Raw genomic sequence first — 19,042 nt, 5'->3', positions numbered from 1 at the left:
CTCAACCCCTTATACACTACACAATAGGTACTTGACATCCCACATTAATTTGCAATGGGGATCTTACTCTACTAGTACGTATGTCCAGAACCTCAATCAGCTTTTTGTCATTCTTAAGGGTGGCCCTCAGGCATAGCCCCAGACATAACAGCGGGACCACCACTCGCCGAAGTCGATCTCTCTTCAAGAATGCTCCACTCGGCCATGCTCGCTTCGTTGTAAACAAGACACATCTCGACTCTGCCCCAACATCTTTCCTTCACTTCCTGAAGCTGATATACAAACAGGACAGGCTGCCCAACAGCAGTCCCGCACGGTCGCTTCGATTCTTGCGTCATCAGCCTGTGAGCTAGCATCACACCCGTCACCATGAATCTTAAGTTGCGCTTTCGCTTCGTCTCCGGAATTAGCCGGGCCGATAACCTGAAAGTCAACGGCCCTTCGCTTGCATGTGCTTGTAAGAGAGCCTTTAGAATTCTTTGTGAATCGGTAAAAAGATATCTAACCTCCAATTCGTCCATCGCGAAGTTGCCAAGCTCGCCAGCTCGTGGGACCTGGATTAGTGCGTTGGCGATTCGTTCGACGTATGAATGTTCTTGAATGCCGGCTATGTCCCCGGGTAGCGGTGTCCGGGAAACTGAGGTATCTCCTGCGTCCATGACAGTGAGGATGTCACCCAGTCGTGGTTCTCGACCGTCCGGTCGGCAGTACACGGGGAACATATTGTCCGGATAAACGATGAAGGTCGGCGAGTACAGTAGCCCGATAAAGTCGAAGGAAAGGGGCCACAGGAACTTGAACCGCCCGTCGCTTCCACTTTCGAAGAACATGCGGAGGAACAGCCATGCGGCTCGCATGCTCGTGACGCCCGCGACGACCATGCCGGTGACCTCACCAACGGAGAAGATCTCGGAGCTAGGCCGAATCCGGTTGTCGCGCATGGTGATCTAGGCCGACGCCATTGAAGTCAACGCGAAGATGCTACAAACGGAGTAGGGAAGGGTTACCGTGGACGGATGCCCGCTGGAGGGGAGTTTGCTTGCGACAGCGCCGTCATGAGGCGCGTTGTTTGAGCTCCCGCGACGCCTCCTCGCCGACGATTGCGGGCTCGTCCAGAACACGACCGCTTGGCGATAATGAAAAGGCTGACCTTTGAGCGCCAATGCCCGGTCTCGTCCGATGCCGGTAGACCGCCATGTGTGGAAACGTGATGCCGTTCAAGGGCTTGTCGTCCTTTTCCGCCAGATGAAAGTGCTGTGTATTGACAGCAGCGAGAAAGATTGATTGTACAGCGCAGACACACCGACAGGCGTAATACAGCCAGAACACCATCATGTCGCGAATCAACTCGTTGTCGCCCTCCGCGGACACGGAGGGGCAGTTGCGGGAGAAAGCCCACCAACACACGGAGAGACACTGCTTGCAGTCAGAGCGAGCGGCCCCAAGGACTCCCTTCCGGAACCCTTGGACGAGGAAGGGGATGACGGCGAACCCCGTAAGCTGGCAGGCGGCGATGATGCCCACCTGCCATCGCGCGGCCAGCGTCTCTTTGGTCGTCAGCTGGATTAGCAGGGCCGCATTTTGCGCGTCCAAAATCATACAGCCGATGATGCCATCGGCCGGGCGCAGCGTGTCACGGCGGTACTGAACGAAGAGAGCCACGGCGAGGGAAAAATGCGTGACGGCCAGGCCGGCTCCCAGCTCCTTGGCGCCTGTGGCCTTGCAGTGAAAAGTGCCGAGGATGGCGATGGCAATGAGGAAGCAGATTTGTGTCGAAATGCCGATGGGGATGCCGTCACCATCAAAATCCGCGTCAACGAAGGCAATGCTGGAGTCGCATGTGGGCAGTGTCTGGTTGAAGACGCTCGCACCGGCCTCTTTCGTGATCTCGGCCACGCCCTTTGCTCGCGTTTCTGAGGAGACTATTGAGATTGAGATGGCTCCGAACAGGCCGAGGATTATCAGCGCTATGAAGTGCCTAGCGAGCGTCGCCCTCCAGCGTGGATGGGCGTGTTTGAGCGTAAGCCCCACCCAGTGTCTGCCGGATTGGTCGAGAAGAGCTCTTTCCAACGGATTCCAGCAAGTTCAATGTAGAGAAACACCAGTTGAACAAGAACAAGGACAAAAGCAATGACGGACCTTGTCGTCGCTAACGGGAGCATGTCGGGCAGAGCATGGATGATAGATAAGGTAAGGTGCTTCTCGCTTGAGTTCTCTAGAGGTATGAGTGCTTTCTGGAGGCCAGACTCTCCAACACCTTGCAGTCGGCTCCTTATGATTTATTTCTCCAAACCGCTTCGTTGCGGATGAGCTGGAGGCCTCGAACCGGGGTTACGAACCTTGAAATTAGACTGCCTGGCGGGGCCAGTATTGGGGGCCGGTGAGAACACTAGTAATAGGTGGCGTCAAAAGAAAAGGTTGCAGGCCACCTGCTAGCGTTTCGGAGAAGACATCCTTCAAGTGCTTTTCTTCGAAAACCATCCTGTTCAAGTTCTTTTTCTGTTGGCTCACGCCCAACCTGAATGTTCTGGCTTGATGTGACTTTCTAACCTTGCAAATGCTTGCATAGATCTCTTAATCCTCTTGGAAGTTAAGCTACCTAGGTGCATTTGTTGTTCCGTTCTGGTATCAAGGTTCAAATGTGTTAATTACCAAGTATAAGAGCCAGAGAAAGGCCTTTCGGTTACAACACAAAGCAGCCGGCGCTGGGATGATGAAGATAAGGTAATCATTGCACAACCCGCCTATTGCAGGAGTGAAACCTGTGTGCTCTTCAGGTAGGGGGACTAAGATACATGTAAACTCTGAAAGTGCTCCCTGAGGTAGAGGTACGACAAATTTGCAAAAGGCCGACTAAGGTCACACTCTTTGGCCTGACGGCCAGCAGCAATGTCCTTGTTTCTTTTCGATACATCTAGCAACCCAACACACATCCTCCCTTACCATCTCAACCTCAACTTCCAACCTAGCTGCTGAGCGGCTGCTCTTACAATCTCCTCCAACATGCCCAGGAAGGATCCCCAGCCCAAGCCTCCACGCGCCCGGGCGCGTTGGCAGCCATCCCGGGCCTGCGCTCCTCGACCACCGCATCACACCTTCCTCTCTCTTCCGCTGAGATTCGGGCACATGTTTACTCTTTGCTGCTGCTCGTCTCCCATGGCATCGACGTCACAGGTATCTTGTAGGTCTGACTCGTTCTCTGGATTCATTTCCTCTCCCTTGGCGCTGTGGAGTAAGTAGCTGGCGGGTACATTGCCTGGCGCTGTCGAGTTCCAGGATGAGCCATGAGGCAGTTGTCTTTCCGCCCATCGCCGAGTATCCCGTTAAGGAGAAACAGCTACCTTAGTTGACGCGGTTGGTACTAGCCATGAAAAGCCCGACCTTGACCTCGCGCTGTTCCGAGTGAACAAGCAGATTTCGGCCGAGGCTACCCACTACTTTTACAGCACGAACACATTCATCCTGATGGATAGTTGCGAGCAGTTACCCGGCAACCGCAAGAAACAGGAGACGTGGGAGCACTCAATGAAGACATGGTACGTACTTCAGGACGGTGGCAGAGGGCCTCAACCCAGCCCATCCATACCTTAAGAATAAGCAAGTCGCAAACCTGGTTGGAACTGGAATCAACCCAGCCCCTGGCCGAACCACAGGCTCGACAAGATAAACACGACCAACGCGCGCTCCCTCCGCAACATCCATCTCCACATTCACACCGAGTACTTCGACGGCTCGCTCAAGCTCGGCGACTTCATCTGCATCCTCGGCCGCTCGGCGCCGTACCTGACCCGCCTGGCCATCGTCCCGGAAGCGCACCGAAAATGCGACGCCTCCTGCCGCGCCCTGCACCCGTACGCACGCAGCAGGCACCACAACTGGGTGGTGCCGCTCAGCGAGGACGCGGTGCGCCATCTACTGGTGAAGCTCCGGCGCTCCATGACGTATCGCCGGCCCGGGGGGTACAGGGGGTTGAAGGTCTTGCAGATCGGCGGGGCCCAGGGGAGAGAGCACATGGACAGGATCTCTACCTTTGGACCGATTCTCAGTGCCGGGACCCGGGTGCAAGGCATTGAAGGGAGCGTGGCGTGGAGAGGATCGTTTGGGCTGATGGGGATGTTGTGGGAGGACATGGATGCGCAGACGAGGTGGTATGATGCCCTTCCTGGCAAGATTGGGGTTGTGACCCAAACGAAAGGCTGAGGGAGCCTCGTTGTGCTTCTTGCTTTGTTTCCATCTTGTTTTCTGTTATCTGGATGGGTGCATGCGTGGGTTTGGCATGTCGTTCTATCTGCCTGCCTTACCTGAAGGACTTCTGGGAGGAGGGCATATTGGCGGGATCACGAGGTTGGGACAAACATCAGGATGATGGATAACGATGCTGTTGAGACGGAGGGAGATACCGGTTTTGTTGATGTGCTTTTGCCTGGTGCCCTCGGGTTGTCTTGTGAGCCGGATGTTCGGACGTCGGGCGAAAGTTGGGAATAACAGGGAAGTGGGCTGATTTATCTGTATGAGTGGGTTGTACAGTCCTCCAGTACACGACTCTCGACGAATTGTGTCAAGAGATGAAGACTAGGCGGGTACCAGCGGCAGTGACTTGGGATCGTGACTTGGACTTACCGAGATTAGCAAGGGTGGCTGCACGGCGCGTTGAGAGCAAGTCAATCCGTGGATTCGTCTATTATTTTTAAACGGCCCTCACACATCGCGCTACTGGGAAATGCAACCAAAAAACAACAAAAAGAAAAAGAAGAAGCTCTTCCTCGCTGCTTTCCCAAGGCAGGATCCGCGTGGGTATCTTCTCAGTCTGACGCTCCATGCTCACATAATGACCTCGTTGGCAACATCCTAGGCACCGGGTTAGCTTTAAGAGGATCGAATAGGCGGAAATGAGCCAAACCCACCCTCTTGAGTTCCTTAAACGGCAGGCACACGCAGTTCTGCACGCGTATTTCGTCTCCCACTGCGCACTCCTTGCCAAGGATGGTAATGGCTTGGACCTTGACGCCGTTCTTGATGATGCTCGTGTTATGACTCGTCACCGGGGTGGGCGTACCCTCCACGCGGGCCCACGCGCCGACACGGCTGCTCCAGCCGATGATAGAGTACAGCACGCAGGCATCGTGCTTAATCTCGGCATCCTCCAGCACGATGGACTCCTTGATGCGGGCGCCCGGGCCGACGGTGGCGCGGGGCCCGATTGAGACGTTGGGACCTAGCTTAGCCGTTGGGTGCACCTGGGCGGTGGGATGGATGTACACGGGCTGAATGATATTCGCAGACGGGGTGGCAAGCTTCTCGGAGCCGTTCTGCATAGCCTTCTGGAGGTACAGGGCGTTGGCGGGGATGGCGGAACCAGCCGTCTTGATCTGGCGCCAGAAGTCCTTGGTCTCATAAACGAAGAACTGCTTGTTGTCGGCCATGTCGCTGAGGATGTCCTGCTCAAGACGAATCACCTCGTTCTTTGCACTATCCTCGTCGTCGTCGGCGATGAACGAAGCTGCCAGGTTCTCGGAGGAGCGGTACGAACCAAGGCGAGGCCGATCGGTGCGGCGCTTGATGGCGGTGCGGATCGAAGGGAAGAGAGCGTCGGCAGAAAAGAGGTAGACGCCGCAGTTTATCAGGTTCGAAATGTGGCTCTCGGGCTTCTCGACGTAGTGCAGCACGCGGCGGGTGTGTGGGTCAGAGACGATGCAGCCAAAATTGGTAGCGGCCTCTTCGCTGACACGCGTTCCCAGAATGACGGCCTCGGCATCCTTCGCGTCAGCCAGGGCGAGCATCTCGTTGAGCGGAAAGCTGCAGCAGACGTCCGAGTTCAGGACAAAGATGTGTTCAGGCCGGCCCTTGAGGATGGCATCGCGGAAGTGGTACAGGCCGCCGGCGGTGCCCAGGGCCTGGTATTCGCGGAGGTACTTGATCGACAGGTTGGGAAATTCGCTCGACGCATCCTTAATGAAGTCTCGAAAGACGGATTCCTCGTAGTAGCCGATGAGGTAGACTTCATGGATGGATGGTACCTTGTTGATGGCGGTCAGGCAGTGCCAGATGATGGGGTGGCCGGCGACGTCGAAGAGGGGCTGCGCAGCGCGTTCTCATTAGCGATCGCACACGTCATACTCCCATAGGATTGAGCGTAGAGTCGAGACTACCTTGGGGACATCGAGCGAAAGCGGGCGAAAGCGGGTGCCGCGCGAGGCGCCTCCAACCTAGGACTGTTAACATTGAAACTTGCACTTCCCACCTCATCTCTTTCCAGAATAACGAACCAGGATGACGGCCTTTGTGACGCCGCCTGCGCCGTTTGATTTCTCGCGGTGGGGGATTTGCAGGGACATGGTAAATGCTTTGGGTCGTCAACGAGGGAAGATATGCCGACGCAAGCAGCTTGGAGGTAAGGTCAAGGGAGGAGAAGGGGTGAGGTTGAAAATGGAGGTGCACCAGTTCTCGAGTATCGATGCCAGATGGCCCAATCCCCCTGAATCTGGAGGGGCCATGTGAACCTGGAAGCGGTCACCAACTACAGGGATCCAGTTGGGGGAAGGCAACTGGTCAGTGCGTTGCCCCTCTTTCTTTCCAAGCATGATGAACTGGATGGCCGAGCAGTCGACCCCACCGCATCTGCATCCAGCAGAGTGTAACTCTATGTCCACCTCTGGTCTGGCCAAAAGGTTGATTTCGCGTTGACATGCTTGGAGGATTTTTGTGCATACAAACGCAGATTTAGACCGATTGTATGGTGGCATGAATCTCCCCTCGGGTAGATCTAGATACCAACGGAATTGACCATTTTCAGAAAATGCAGGAATGAGTGATTCCATGCCGGGTTTTCTTCTTTCATCAGATGTCAAACTGCTGTCTGCACATCTGATGCAATGGCCATTGACCTTCTATTCACAACTTCCCGCAGAAATCCGCAGTGAAGGTGTGAAACGCGAATAGGCGCGTCGTGGTACTGAACGAGTTCCATTTGCCAGTGCTGCCGCCCCACATTTTCCCAGCCTTTCCTGCAAACGCAAACTCGGAGAATTCTCCTGAACAAGGTAAATCTTGTTACTGCACTCGCCGATGTCCTTCTCCTCTGCTAACAGTCATCATCTTCAGGCTGAGTGTCCCGAGTTGCGCTTTTGGAGCTCTTCGAAGTAGAGCTGCTGCCTCTTCCAGCTCGCTGGCTTCGAGTTCCGTCCTTTCATTCCATTTCTCTGCCTCTTCTTCCTCAGCACTCACTTATTTTGTCGACCATCTTCACTCTCGCCAACCACTTGCAGAGCGGGTGTCACCTTTCTTTCCGAATGTCCTCGTTCTGCTCACTGTGCACAACGGCCGTCCTTTCGTTCCACTGGAATCACAGCCTTGTCAGCGATTATTGGCAGGCATCGGTTGTGAATACTTCGGTTGGTCAAAAGAGGTAGGTTGCAAATTGCTTTCTTCCCACACTTACAAACTCCCTTCCTTTTCTCTCATCACCCCAACTATTACCCTTACCCTTTGGCATTCCATCCGACTAACATGGCCCAGCAAAGCCGACTGGATTCAGGATGCAAGTTAAGCAAGAGCCGGGTTCTGGCTCAATGCCAAATGGCGCCGGTCGGTCCCGATCAATGAGGACGCCAGATTCGATCTTGGAGGCGCAGTATGCGCAATCTGAGACGCCTAGTGAGCGTGTTCAGCGGCGGCGCCACATGCGATCTGCTGCCCGTAAGTCGTCCCTGCAACCCGATTTCGAACTGAGACTTGATTTGCTGTAGCGAGTGTCGATACGAGAATCCGGCCGTCTTCCGCTTCTGGGCCTCAAGTGCTTGAGGAGGAAGACGAAGACTGCGTGATGATGGAGGTTAGGCGCGGGCCAAAGCTTGAGAACGCCGGCGTCCTTCCAGTTGGTCCGCAGAGCTTCCAAGCCTCATTTAATGGGGCGGCGAACCGCGCCCTTCGGGACATCGGCCAAAAATCCAAGTACATCATCGATGCACTTGGTGAGCTCCAAGCCCGGGGGATCCAACACGTTGCGAGCCTACCGGAATTGGTACTCGTCGGCGACCAATCCTCCGGAAAATCCAGCTTGATGTCGGCCATCGCCGGGCTTACTCTCCCTCGGAGCTCCGGAACGTGCACCCGTTGTCCAATCCACATTCGAGTCTCGCGTGCCGACGAGTTTTCCTGCCGAGTCTTTCTGAAGCTGGATTACGAGTACTGTCCGCCAAACCATCAAATCACGGAGCGCGATGTCACGAACGCAAACAAGTTTCCGCCTTGGGTGAAGCTGGACCCCAGCCGGCAGGCTCGCCGGGAGTTCAAGACCGTGAGAGATCAGTCCGATTCGGAGGAGATTGAGACCGTTCTCCGCTGCGCTCAGGCGGCGATTCTCAATCCCAGCACACACTGCCAGTTCTTCATCCCGAAGCTGAAGGGCGAAGCACCCGAGAGTACACGGGAACAGCTCTTAGAACAAATCAAAAAGAAGGAGGAGAGGGCCGAAGCCCAATTTTCGCCCAACACCGTCGCGTTGGAAGTGAAGGGACCCGAACTCGCGGATCTTAACTTTTATGACCTCCCTGGCGTCTTCATGACGGCCAGACGTGCTGAAGACACCTTTCTGGAGAAGGCTGTCCAAAATCTGACACGCGAGTACATCTCGCGCCCGAGCGCCATCATCCTCTGCGCCGTGCCGATGAACCAAGATCCGGAAAACTCGCTGGCGCTAAAGATGATCAGGGCTCTGCGGGCCGAAAACCGCTGTCTTGGGATAATGACGAAGGCAGATCTGCTTCCGAAAGACGACCATGCCGCTTCGAACTGGATTGCCATGCTCAACGGCAGAGCTCACAAAACAGGGTTCGGCTACTTCATTACCTCGCGCCAGGGTAGCGACCTGGAGGAGCAAAACAAGATGGAGGAGGCCTTCTTCAATCGTACCGCAGACGAAACGGGTCAATGGCCAGACGCGTTCGACGATTTCAAGGAGAAGTGTGGCGTGGACAAGCTGAAAGACTATCTGTCGCTGAAGCTCTCGGAGGAGTTCTCGAAAATGTAAGTCTTTTTAGCGCAACTCTTCAGCCGCAGTACCTGACGTGTTGCAGCCTTCCTGAAGTCAAGGAGAAGGTTAACACACGTCTCCTGGATATTGGCCATCAGCTCCAGAACTACCCTGACCCCCCGCCGAACCCTGAGCTGGAGGTCATGAAGAGCCTCGCCGAGTTCACCATTCGGGTCAAGGACAGGGTCATGAGTCAGGCTTTCATGAGCAACTGGGACGGTCAGATTGGGGAACCGTTCAAAAAGCACATCATCAATCAGAAGCCGAGATTCAACGTGAAGGATCACGTCAAGCCATCAAAACCGCCAGTCATCATCGACCTCGATGGCGACAGCCCTACGAGCTCGCCCACGATTCGGAAGCGCCCCGCAACCGGGATCGATGCGCCCCAATCCACCTCCAAGCGGCAGCGTGGCCAGCAGACGAATGGCGTTGTCAAAACCGAGACGCCCGACCGCCCTGGGTTCCCCTCCACTCCTCAACATGTCAGGGGCATGACGCCGGCCGTGACACCCACGCGTGGTCCCAGGTCGTCGAAGAGCCTCATGGACATTCGCAATTTGATCAGGCGAGCCGCCATCCCCGGCCAGCCTGGTCTTGTGTCCGCGAGTGTCTATGAGCCTCTCTACACAGAGTCGGCTAGGACATGGGCCTCTCACCTCGAGACCTTCATTAGAGACACATTTCAGTTTCTTCAAGCCGAGATTATGCGCATCCTCGACGCCTCTTTTGCTCATTTGAAGAATCGCGCCGTCTACAAGGAATCGCTCGAGCACATGCGCGTGTTTGTCGAGACCCAAAAGGCGGAGCTGCGCGCGCAGCTGCAACTCATCTACAGCTTGGAATCCAAGCGCCTGTTCACCAAAGACGAGGAGGCGCTGAAGCGCAACCAGGCGGCCGAGCGGAGCATCCTGGTCCGGCACCGCAACCACTTCCGCATTGCCGCGCACAACGGCGAGGAGCTCTGTACCGTCCCTAAGGTGGAGGACATGACCGACGAGGAGCGGAAGCAGGAGGAGAGCAAGATGGCCCGCGAGCTCAAGAACCTTGGCCCGGACCCGTTCGAGCCCGAACTGAATGTCGCCGCGTATATTAGGGGGTATTACCTGACGGCGGCTAACCGGTTCGTCGACTACGTCTCGATCCATGTCATGTCAGGCCTGCTGCCGCGCGTCGCATCCGTAATCGAGACGTACCTGCACGAGAAGCTCGGCCTGACGGGCCAGGTGACCACGCAGGAAGTGCTGCAGCGCCTGATGTCGGAGGGGCCTGAGATTGAGCAGAAGCGGCGCGATCTGAGGGCCGAGAAGGAGACGCTGGACGGCGCCATGGACATCATCGTCAACCTGGAGCGGCGCGAGGCGGCTGCGGCGGCTGCTGCAGCGTCGCAGTACACCAACGGGTTTGATGCATCCCAAGCTGATACCATGGTCAATCTGGAGGCGGGACACCCGAATGGCGTTGGCGGCGATCGAGGCACGGTCTACTCTGCCACGGCGTATGGGGATGCGTGAGAACTCTGCGCGATTACATAGCCGGGGGAGATATCCTTCGCTTCCCTTTTTTTTTATATTTCCCTGTTCTTTTTCCTTCTCTTTGGCCCTGGGCCGGTTGTGTCGGACTGGTACGGGTTTGGTGGGGTTACCTCCTTTCTGGAATGACGAAACTGGCTGTCGTCAACAGGCTGATATCTGTTGGTCTTGGAATGAGTCGGGTGCTTTTGGGTGGATTTGTGCATACCTCCTCGGCACATTGCCAATTTTCTGTTCTCGTGGATTTGGTTGAGCAGGATCAGGGTGGATGTACCACGCTTTCTTGTTTATTGATCTGAAAAGGGGCGACGCCAAGAACAGTCTTGGCAGGGGTTCGGCAAAGCCAACTGTCTCCATGGATGAGAATACGGGTACTTGCTGTGCCGTGGCTCATGATATCGCTGTCTGAGAAGGAGACAGTCCTTCGCAGCAATCTGGGAGGGCGGATAATACTGCATCGGCCGCCCCGAAAATATAACCATGATCTCTGTATACTTCCCTTTTCCTCGATGCCCCCTGACCGTCATTGCTTGGCCAACCTTGGTAACCGATTCCTGGTGGTGTCATTTTTATCCCTCACATAAGTGCAGACCGATGAGCCACTTCAAGGTTCATAGACCGATCCTAAAATGACAGTCGAAAGTATATCGTGCTTTTAACCCTGTCCGCTAACGTACCTTACCAACGCAGCACACACCAAGCGCCATCTTGCCTCCATGTCAAGACCTGCAGTTGGATCGGTCAGATTCCAAGTTGTAGCATGGCGGGGTATGAGATTCATGAGATTCCATTTACTGGCAAAGGGAGCGACAAGAAAAGTTAAAGAAGCAACGTAAACATGGAAAGAGAAGTATGAAGGGTCGGGGAAAAAGAAAAGAAGAACAAAAAGGGAAGCATTTAGGCGATGATGGGATGGGGCAAAAAGAAGCCATTTGCCTGTCATGCGTTTCTGTTCGCTTTGCATTTGCCAAATGGCTATGGCAGTGTCCCTAACGAATGAGTGAGAGGACTTAGAAGAGTAACAGCCTGAAGGAAGGGTTTATGAGGCACGGTACTGGAAACAATCCCAACAACAATCAGACCTCTGGACGCTCCGTTCGTGCACCGCAGGTGGTATGCAGTGAGTCAGGTGGATCGGCCGCTGGGACGCCAACCCGCTCCCGGACTGCAGAGCGAGTACAGTCCTCTTTTTCGATTCCAATCCGCAGCACTCTTTTTCGTGTTCTTATTCCCTTTGCTATTAAACCTCAGCCACTTTCAACCTCCATCCCGTCACTCCTCGTCCGTATAATCCTCATAATCCCCAAACTCGTCTTCGCCATCCGCATACCAAGTGCGATGCACTTGCGACATGTGATTGTACACCTCCCCCGCCGTGTCGGCCACCATCTCCCCGCAGTTGAAACACCAATGCTTGCCACACACACAGCTGATATGATCGCACCCCACCACCTTCTCCGTCGCAACCCCACAAGCAGGACACATCTTGACCACCACCAACCGCCCGGCATCCCCCTTCCTCTCGCCCCTCCGCCTCCCAGCATCAACACACCCTTCACACCGCCAGCCCTCCACCTCCGGCACCCCCCTCGCGCAAATCCTGTCGACAAACCTCCTCGCCATGCCACACTCTCCCGCACACCAAGCATACACCCACTCGCCCACCTCCTCCACCGCATCCCTCAACCCGCCCAGATACCGCAGCCCAATCGGCAAGGCAACCTTGTTCGTTGGCATGCGCCTACAGAAGGGACAGCTCAGCGCAGCAATGTTGATAACGTTGCCTGGCTTGTTTAGCCCGTACCAGGCCTGCGCACAGTCGCCGCAAATAGGCTGGGCACAGCCCCTCCGCCCGCCGCATGCGAGGCGGAGGTGTAATTTGCGGGTTGGTGTGAAGCACAGGCTGCAGGTTCCGGACTGGACGCGGCGGGAGGAGATCCAGGAGGATAGAGAGGCGAGGAGGGAGGGGGTGTTGTGGAGGGGTTTGCCTCGTATTGTGAGGGTTAGGTTGTTGGAGTTGGCAAGGGAGGGGAGGATGGTTACTTTGGAGGGGAGGTCTGAGGCAGGGACGGAGGCGGTGGAGATCGTGTGGTAGAGGGAGCGGTTTGTGAAGGGGGCCGGGATGGCGGCATCCTCGTTGCGGAGGAGGAAGGCGGTGCCGTTTTCGACGGACAGGGCTCGGGCTGTGGTCGGAACGGCGACGATGGTAGCATGTGTGTTGGTGCGGCAGGCGGGGCACGTGAAGGTGGAAGCGTCGAAAAGGACCGAGCGATAGGCCTGCGGCCAGAGGATGCGATTGGCGCAGGTCGTGCATGTGACGCACGGCGCCGTGGTGAGCGCGGCATAGTTGGAATTGGTCGTCGAGACGCGATTCTTCTGCCGGCAGTAGTGGCACTTTGGGCGCACGTTGAGCTTGCCCGTGTGGTAGACGACGTACTGCGCCCGGCAATCGATCATGGAGCACTCGGTCCATGTCGCCAGCGTGCTGCTGTCGTCCGTCTTTGACACACAGGTGCCAAAGTGGCCATCGTGGGTCTCCTTGTTCTCGCATTCGCATGGCGCGACGCACATGCCGCATACCCCGTCGTCAGCCATGATGGTCACGGACCGAGGGTACTGGCAGCTTTTGCAAAATGCGAGCGGCCCCAGTGGAATCTTGCTCTTGTTCGGGGTCCAGCCGACCTTTGCCTCGAGCGTGGTGTCCAGGTTCATCTCCAGCAATTTGTAGCTGACAAGCGTCTCAAACACGCTGCGGTCCTCGGCCTTCAACAGTGTCTGGCCGTCGGTAGCTCCAGGCTGTGCGTCTGCCATTGCTAGCTGGTGCGTCTTGTCAGCCTCGAGAAGCAGGCTGAGGCAGTTATTGTTCCATGTCTCAGGTATGTCGAGCGTGTTCCAATTGTCTCGCCAGGCCAAGAGCTCCATATAAGCCACCTCCTCTAGCGGCTTGATTCCCATGCGCACGCTGAGGGCGGCTAGCACGGCGGCGGGGCGCGCTGCCAGCATAGTCCCGGGGAGCACGGTGTGTAGGAGGATCTTCCAGAATTTCCGCTGATGTTTGGGCTTCGCCAGAGCCATGGGAATCCTGGCCACTTCCTCCTCCGGGACGTCCCTGACATGGGCGGGAAGTTCGTCTTCCGAGTCCACGTACGTCAGGTGAGTGAGGATCCGGCCGAGTCGGCGCAGGATGCGGTAGTCGCAGGACCGCCCGATTTCGAGCAATTCAGCGCGGGTAAATTTTGTCGAGCTGTTTTCCTCGTAGCCCCCGTCCTCGGCCTGCGAGAAGCGTACCGTGGGGTCGAGGAAAACACAGGGATAGCGGTCCTCCTTCGGCACGACCTTGATGGTGTCGATAATTTCTCCCGCCCAGTCATACGACTCTTCCAGCCACGTTTTCAGCTGCTCCTTCTTTTCCGCGTCTTCCTCCCTGTCCACCTGCAGGCCGAAACGAGTGATCAGCCTGTCGCGGGCAGGGTTCGTCCGGTCGTTGCAGACGGTGCGCCACAGCGCGCCAAAAACCGGGTTGAGGGCGATGGCGAATACGTCGGACTCGATGATCTCCGTCAACTGCTCCACGACAATGCCCTGATACTCGGCGTCGACCTTGTAGCGCGCAGCAAAGTCCATGACAGGGTGTTCACGGCGTGGGATGACCTGGGCTAACGTTTCAAGAGACAGCGGGGAACGCGTGATTGAGTTGTCCAGCGCCTCCTTGTCGTTGGGCTTGCGAGAAACGGGGAGGTAACGGGCAGCATTGTCGTCCTTTTCTGATGCTAACTGGCCGACTCCACTGTCATCCTCGAAGTTGAGTTGGGTGACAATCTCAGCGGTGTCCTGGTTAGCGCCCTGTTTGCCCGCGCCCATCCAAGCGAGGAGGAGGGCAATGGTCACTTTGGATATGGCGGTCGAGCTCGGCGTCCCGGTGAACGTGACGCACGCACCGCCGGTGCGCGTGGAAAGGAAAGTGTACATTGGGTTGAGCGCGTAGTCCCTGGAGTGCTTGGACGAAACGATGCAAAACACCTGTGCCTGCTTTTTGCCGTTGCTCAAGGTGTTAGCGGCCGAAACCCAGTCGGCAAAGAGATAGCCGGTCCCGCCATAGGAATGAAGCTTGAGGAGCGCTTCCCGCTCCTGTTGCCACTGGTCGCCCCCCAACTCGGTGTGGGGCGGGGCGTCGGCGTAAAACAAGATGATGGTCTTTGCCTCTCGGCGCATGTGCTGGTAGGCAAGGGCGAGACCGGTCTTGGCCGCCTCGGGCCAGGAGTAACCGCCCTCAGTCGTGAGGTTTCTGGCAAAGGCAAGCAGTTGCTCCTGGGATATTTCGGATGGCCCATTGCGGCTGTGCCATCCCGACCATAAGGTCAACTCGCCCCTTCGAACGTCGTAGTCTCGGTACGCCAGGACACCAATTCTGGAGAAAGCGTGTGTGATGGCCGTGATGCGGATGATGTCCTGGATTGATTTGGCGAGCGAGTAGAGGAAGTTTCCCATGGACGCCGTGGCGTCGGTGACGATTAAGAGATCGTACGTCTCATGATGTGTGGCTGCCATGTTGTAGGTAGAAGACCGCTTCTTCGTCGGCGGTAAGATGCTTGCTCAAATGAAGAGAAGCGAGAAAGGCGGATAGGAAAGTAAAAGCGAAAGCAGCTCGTGTTGATCTATCGCCCTTTCTTATATCCTGTGATAGAGACCTGTGGGTTGCGGAGGGTATGACACAGCCGGCGTGCGTGAGTCAAGCCGGCGTCGGTCCGTCAGGACCAAGAGCTGTCGTCCTCAATTTGAGGAAAGCGAGTTCTGATGTTTGCTTGGCAGGCACCAACGCCCTCAGCCGCAGCCCCCCACTAAAGCAAAGCTCTGACAGCTGCGTCCTGGGTTGCGGGCCTGAACTTGCCATGCCCCTCGTGCCCTGCATTTGATGGAAGAGTTGTGTTTGGTTGGGCAGAACAACCAGCCAACGTTGAGACAAACAGCGGTTAGAGGAGTCCAAATGGCTGTTTTGACCGCTTTGACCCTAACCCTCAGCTACATGCAGCTGACGATGGAACGAGCCTCAGTGAGGAAGTGTTGCACTTTGCAACAAGAAACGCGAGATTGCCTTTCGCTTGTTGGTACAGGGGGGCTGCATAATAATGCCGCTTGAAACGTTCAGCAATCAGTATTATAACAACACGAGTGCCCGCTCCTGTGTTCGACTCACGAAAGCGCATTACAACTGCATCCCCACAAACAACCTACACAATAACCGGAGTCCCCGGATGCGGCGACGCCCGGCCACCGGATCCCGAGTCTGTCGCGTCCTGCCCATGAACCCCTGCATCCTCTAGCTCTCGCAAATCTTTCATCTCATACCTCTCTCCCTCACCCTGCCTCCTCCGCTCAGCGTTGGACTTCATCATGTACTTCTCATGCGGCGATAGGTGCGGCGCCGTGTCCGCGTCCAGCCAGATCTTGTCGTAGGCCTGCGTGTCCTCGGAGGTGGTTCTTGCTTCCCCTCTGCGGTGTCCGCGGGCATGGCCCCGACCGGGGCGGCGGAAGTTGAAAATCCAGAGGGCGCCGACCAGGAAGACGACGGCCACGGGGACGATGACGCCGATGGAGATTTGCGCTGCGCGGGAAAAGCCGTGTTGTGGCGTTGTTGATGCGGTTACGCTGGGTTCAGCAGGCGAAGGTTGCTCGGATTGAGTTAGGGAGGCGGCGTTGGTGGAGGCCGCGATGGCCGACGTGACTGACGATGTTGGACTGATAATGGCGGCCGGAAAGGAAGGAGATGTGATCGACAATGAGATGCCCGAATACGTCGAGGCAGTCCGTGAGGAAATCGAGGTCGTCGAAACAGCCGTGCCTGGCACTCCGGTAGGCCTCTGGCTGACGCAATACGGTGACGGTGTGTCACCTCCCATGCAGGTTTGGCCGTCTGCACAGCAGATGGAACCGCACTGGAAGTCGCCAGCAGCGCACACTCGAGTGCATCCAACGGAGCCAGCCCCTTCGGGACAGCAGAAGAACGCCCCGCCGATGAGGGAGCATACCTCTTCGGCGCCGCCTGGACGGGGTTGGTCAGCGCTGCGGGCCAGGAATGGTTGCAACTGCTGTCTTGATCAGTGAACTCGACTTACAGCACCATGCTGCCTGCGGGCATGTCGTTTCACTGTCCGCACAGGCGCTTCCACCGGACTGACGACTCCAAAGCGGAGTGAAGCTCTCATGACCCGAGACAGCGGGCCAGGCTGGGCGAAACAAAAATGCTGCGGGAGCCACTGAACCCGTAAGCACCTGGAGCGTTGTGTCGACCACCATTGCGAAGTTGCCGACCGCAGCTAATATTGAGGCGTTCGGTGTTCGGACTGGAAAAGGTCGGACGGGGCAGTACCCAGGTAAATATCCGTAACTATCTTGCCCCCGGCCGGCACTTGTTGCCAGCCATGTTGATCGTGATGTTGGCTCGTCGAAGCGACGAGCGCCGGGGTATCTGGGGTTGATACTTAACTAGCTGTCGATCCGATCAGGGTGGCGCAAAGATCACCGTTGGGTGTTCCCCGAGATTGGCCAGCACCTGTGCTGTCGCGGTACGTGCTGAAGTCGGTAATTGGGACAGTGCTTGGCGTTGATGAGTCTGATGCCTTGGGCGGTTGCGGTTTCAGGTTCATCATCTTCCATTGTGGTTCTTGACGAGGTCTGGACCTGTCTGCGGAGCAGTTGTTGGCCCAAAGATTCAACTATCACGGCATTTCTCGTCCAGGCTGGCTTCGTGCTCATAAATTTCAGCCATGGACCCAATGTTTTATCCATTTCGCTCTCCAAATGTGATGAGGATGTAAAGCAACTGCTTCCGCTCCATGGAATGACCATTCCTGAGATGCTGGGAGGAAGATGCAGATTACACATGAAGATCTCGGAAAAGTACTTTGCTGCTTCCATTCCCATGAGCAATCGCACAGAAACAAATTGCTGATGGGTTCAGAAGCCTGGACTATCCAGGTCTTTCAGCCGCAGCCTCGCTAGAGAGATCCTCCGACGACGTCTGCACGAGCCATATATCACCGGTAAGGACGTAGCGGGGCTTCTGTGACTTGCATAACGTTAACTATGTAACCAATGAGGCAGGACTCCGCTGAACGAGTAGCCCGCTTCATTGGTGCGTGCATGTGGCCCGAGCGTGCTTGCCGCCGGAGACTGGACTCTTGGCACTTTCACCCCCTGCCAACCTGGCCCTGTCGCGAGGAAACAAAGATGAAGGTCGAAAATCTGCGAGCGACGCCAGCTAGCCAGGAACCAGGCGATGGAGATGTGACAGCAACCGCTGAGCAACATCACAAACCTCAATTTGGCATGATTTAGGATCATTCACATTTCTCTATTGAGCCATTCCTCCTTATGAACCGACCTCGCTAGCTTTCCCTGCGAGGGAACTACTATTGTGACTTCTGGCCTATTCTATGCTTTTGGCGCTTTATCACCCCATTCTTTTTTCTTAGCCTTGGTCGCGGGGACTTTAGACTGACACAACGTCATGGGAATCTGCTCATCTTGCCTCGGCAACCGCCGGCGGGATGAGTTCGAAGACGTGCGTGATGCTATGTGATGTTTCCCTGGATGCACAAGCTGACAGTGTCCCGCTTCTAGGATGATGAGGCCCAGCATCTCTTCGACGACCCCAACAATCTGCACTATGGCAGTTTCGACCAGCAGCACATGATGAGCCAGGAGGACCCGCAGGAAGCCCAAAGAGAGATTGAGGCTTTGCAAAGGGTGGTGGCGCGTACGTCAGAGTATGTCCACCCCTCCCGTATTCCTTTCCGCACCAGGCCCCCTCTCCTCCCCGCTCCCGGTTCCACGGCGCTGGGTCGACGTATGGCTGACCAGATACCCACAGTGCTATGGTTGACATCTACGAAATCGTGCCGCAAGACAAGGCCGCCGAGCCCGCTCCCGGTCCCTACGTCTACGCCGGCCAGGACGCCACCACGATTCGGTACCAAACACTTCTCTCCAAGTTGTCGTCGCATGATGACCTCGCTGCTGTCGCCTGTGTCGATTGGGGTTTCCCGGACGATGACACCATCGAGATGCAGCAAGGCACTGTGCCCATAAAGGTTGACGGCGGCGATACCCTGATCGGTAACTTTGCCGATGCTGCAGCGGCCATGCGCTGACATGCTTCGGTCTGACCACCCAGCGTCATCCGGTGGCCTGATGCGCTCTCAGCCGTGCGATTCGAGGGGCAGAGGGGTGTCTGCTGATCTATATTAGCTGACGCCGTTCCATTACCTCGGGTCCTCCCTTTACACCCGACCTCTTCTGGAGAACGCGGGGCCTCGGGAACAGGAAAACACCAACTTGCGGACTCACGTCGAGGCTCGGCAATAGTGCGCCGGGATCGCTGACCACCGCGTCAACGTGGAACAGCCCAATTGCATACGACGCTAGACACCCACGGAAGCAGGTTGCCGCCTGCTCGTTAGTTCTTTTTTGATCGACATGG

The 19,042-nt window shown here is 56.3% G+C and overlaps 9 protein-coding genes across 9 annotated transcripts; 3 read left to right on the top strand and 6 right to left on the bottom strand.

Annotated features, from left to right (window-relative positions):
- Positions 1-559: 559 nt before the first annotated feature.
- Positions 560-941, bottom strand: N657DRAFT_675898 (uncharacterized protein; the record flags this gene model as incomplete). Its single annotated transcript, XM_062795857.1, has 2 exons — positions 560-607; positions 663-941. 2 exons carry the CDS (start codon positions 939-941, stop codon positions 560-562), a joined length of 327 nt encoding a protein of 108 aa, XP_062651831.1.
- Positions 942-1,053: 112 nt separating this feature from the next.
- On the bottom strand, positions 1,054-2,162 carry N657DRAFT_675897 (uncharacterized protein; the record flags this gene model as incomplete). The annotated part of the gene is made up of 2 exons (XM_062795856.1): positions 1,054-2,038; positions 2,140-2,162. 2 exons carry the CDS (start codon positions 2,160-2,162, stop codon positions 1,054-1,056), a joined length of 1,008 nt encoding a protein of 335 aa, XP_062651830.1.
- An 856-nt stretch (positions 2,163-3,018) lies between these two features.
- On the top strand, positions 3,019-4,200 carry N657DRAFT_685669 (uncharacterized protein; the record flags this gene model as incomplete). Its single annotated transcript, XM_062796795.1, has 3 exons — positions 3,019-3,315; positions 3,366-3,536; positions 3,636-4,200. Exons 1-3 carry the CDS (start codon positions 3,278-3,280, stop codon positions 4,198-4,200), a joined length of 774 nt encoding a protein of 257 aa, XP_062651829.1. The 5' UTR covers positions 3,019-3,277.
- A 145-nt stretch (positions 4,201-4,345) lies between these two features.
- Positions 4,346-6,426, bottom strand: N657DRAFT_1790 (nucleotide-diphospho-sugar transferase). The gene is made up of 5 exons (XM_062786111.1): positions 6,267-6,426; positions 6,150-6,206; positions 4,905-6,077; positions 4,621-4,848; positions 4,346-4,416 (listed from the first exon to the last, which is right to left on the bottom strand). Exons 1-4 carry the CDS (start codon positions 6,333-6,335, stop codon positions 4,822-4,824), a joined length of 1,326 nt encoding a protein of 441 aa, XP_062651828.1. The 5' UTR covers positions 6,336-6,426; the 3' UTR covers positions 4,346-4,416; positions 4,621-4,821.
- An 829-nt stretch (positions 6,427-7,255) lies between these two features.
- Positions 7,256-10,882, top strand: N657DRAFT_1347 (uncharacterized protein). Its single transcript, XM_062785896.1, has 4 exons — positions 7,256-7,405; positions 7,516-7,695; positions 7,746-9,024; positions 9,075-10,882. The coding sequence occupies exons 2-4, from the start codon at positions 7,536-7,538 to the stop codon at positions 10,543-10,545; spliced, it is 2,910 nt and encodes a 969-aa protein (XP_062651827.1). The 5' UTR covers positions 7,256-7,405; positions 7,516-7,535; the 3' UTR covers positions 10,546-10,882.
- Positions 10,883-11,835: 953 nt separating this feature from the next.
- Positions 11,836-15,111, bottom strand: N657DRAFT_675893 (uncharacterized protein; the record flags this gene model as incomplete). Its single annotated transcript, XM_062795855.1, has 1 exon — positions 11,836-15,111. One exon carries the CDS (start codon positions 15,109-15,111, stop codon positions 11,836-11,838), a length of 3,276 nt encoding a protein of 1,091 aa, XP_062651826.1.
- Positions 15,112-15,791: 680 nt separating this feature from the next.
- Positions 15,792-17,006, bottom strand: N657DRAFT_562207 (uncharacterized protein; the record flags this gene model as incomplete). The annotated part of the gene is made up of 3 exons (XM_062788121.1): positions 15,792-16,603; positions 16,677-16,833; positions 16,950-17,006. Coding segments are annotated over 3 exons (1,026 nt in total), but the record flags the coding sequence as incomplete, so codon positions are not given.
- On the bottom strand, positions 16,969-17,603 carry N657DRAFT_1004 (uncharacterized protein). Its single transcript, XM_062785719.1, has one exon. It carries the CDS (start codon positions 17,482-17,484, stop codon positions 17,080-17,082), a length of 405 nt encoding a protein of 134 aa, XP_062651824.1. The 5' UTR covers positions 17,485-17,603; the 3' UTR covers positions 16,969-17,079.
- A 467-nt stretch (positions 17,604-18,070) lies between these two features.
- N657DRAFT_561388 (uncharacterized protein) lies at positions 18,071-18,713 on the top strand (the record flags this gene model as incomplete). Its single annotated transcript, XM_062788059.1, has 3 exons — positions 18,071-18,124; positions 18,184-18,329; positions 18,434-18,713. The coding sequence occupies 3 exons, from the start codon at positions 18,071-18,073 to the stop codon at positions 18,711-18,713; spliced, it is 480 nt and encodes a 159-aa protein (XP_062651823.1).
- Between the last annotated feature and the right edge of the window lie 329 nt (positions 18,714-19,042).

The sequence above is a fragment of the Parathielavia appendiculata genome (genome assembly GCF_033297405.1).
Source record: "Parathielavia appendiculata strain CBS 731.68 unplaced genomic scaffold N657scaffold_1, whole genome shotgun sequence".
Lineage (NCBI taxonomy): Eukaryota > Fungi > Ascomycota > Sordariomycetes > Sordariales > Chaetomiaceae > Parathielavia > Parathielavia appendiculata.
This window is presented reverse-complemented; position numbering and strand designations above follow the sequence as displayed.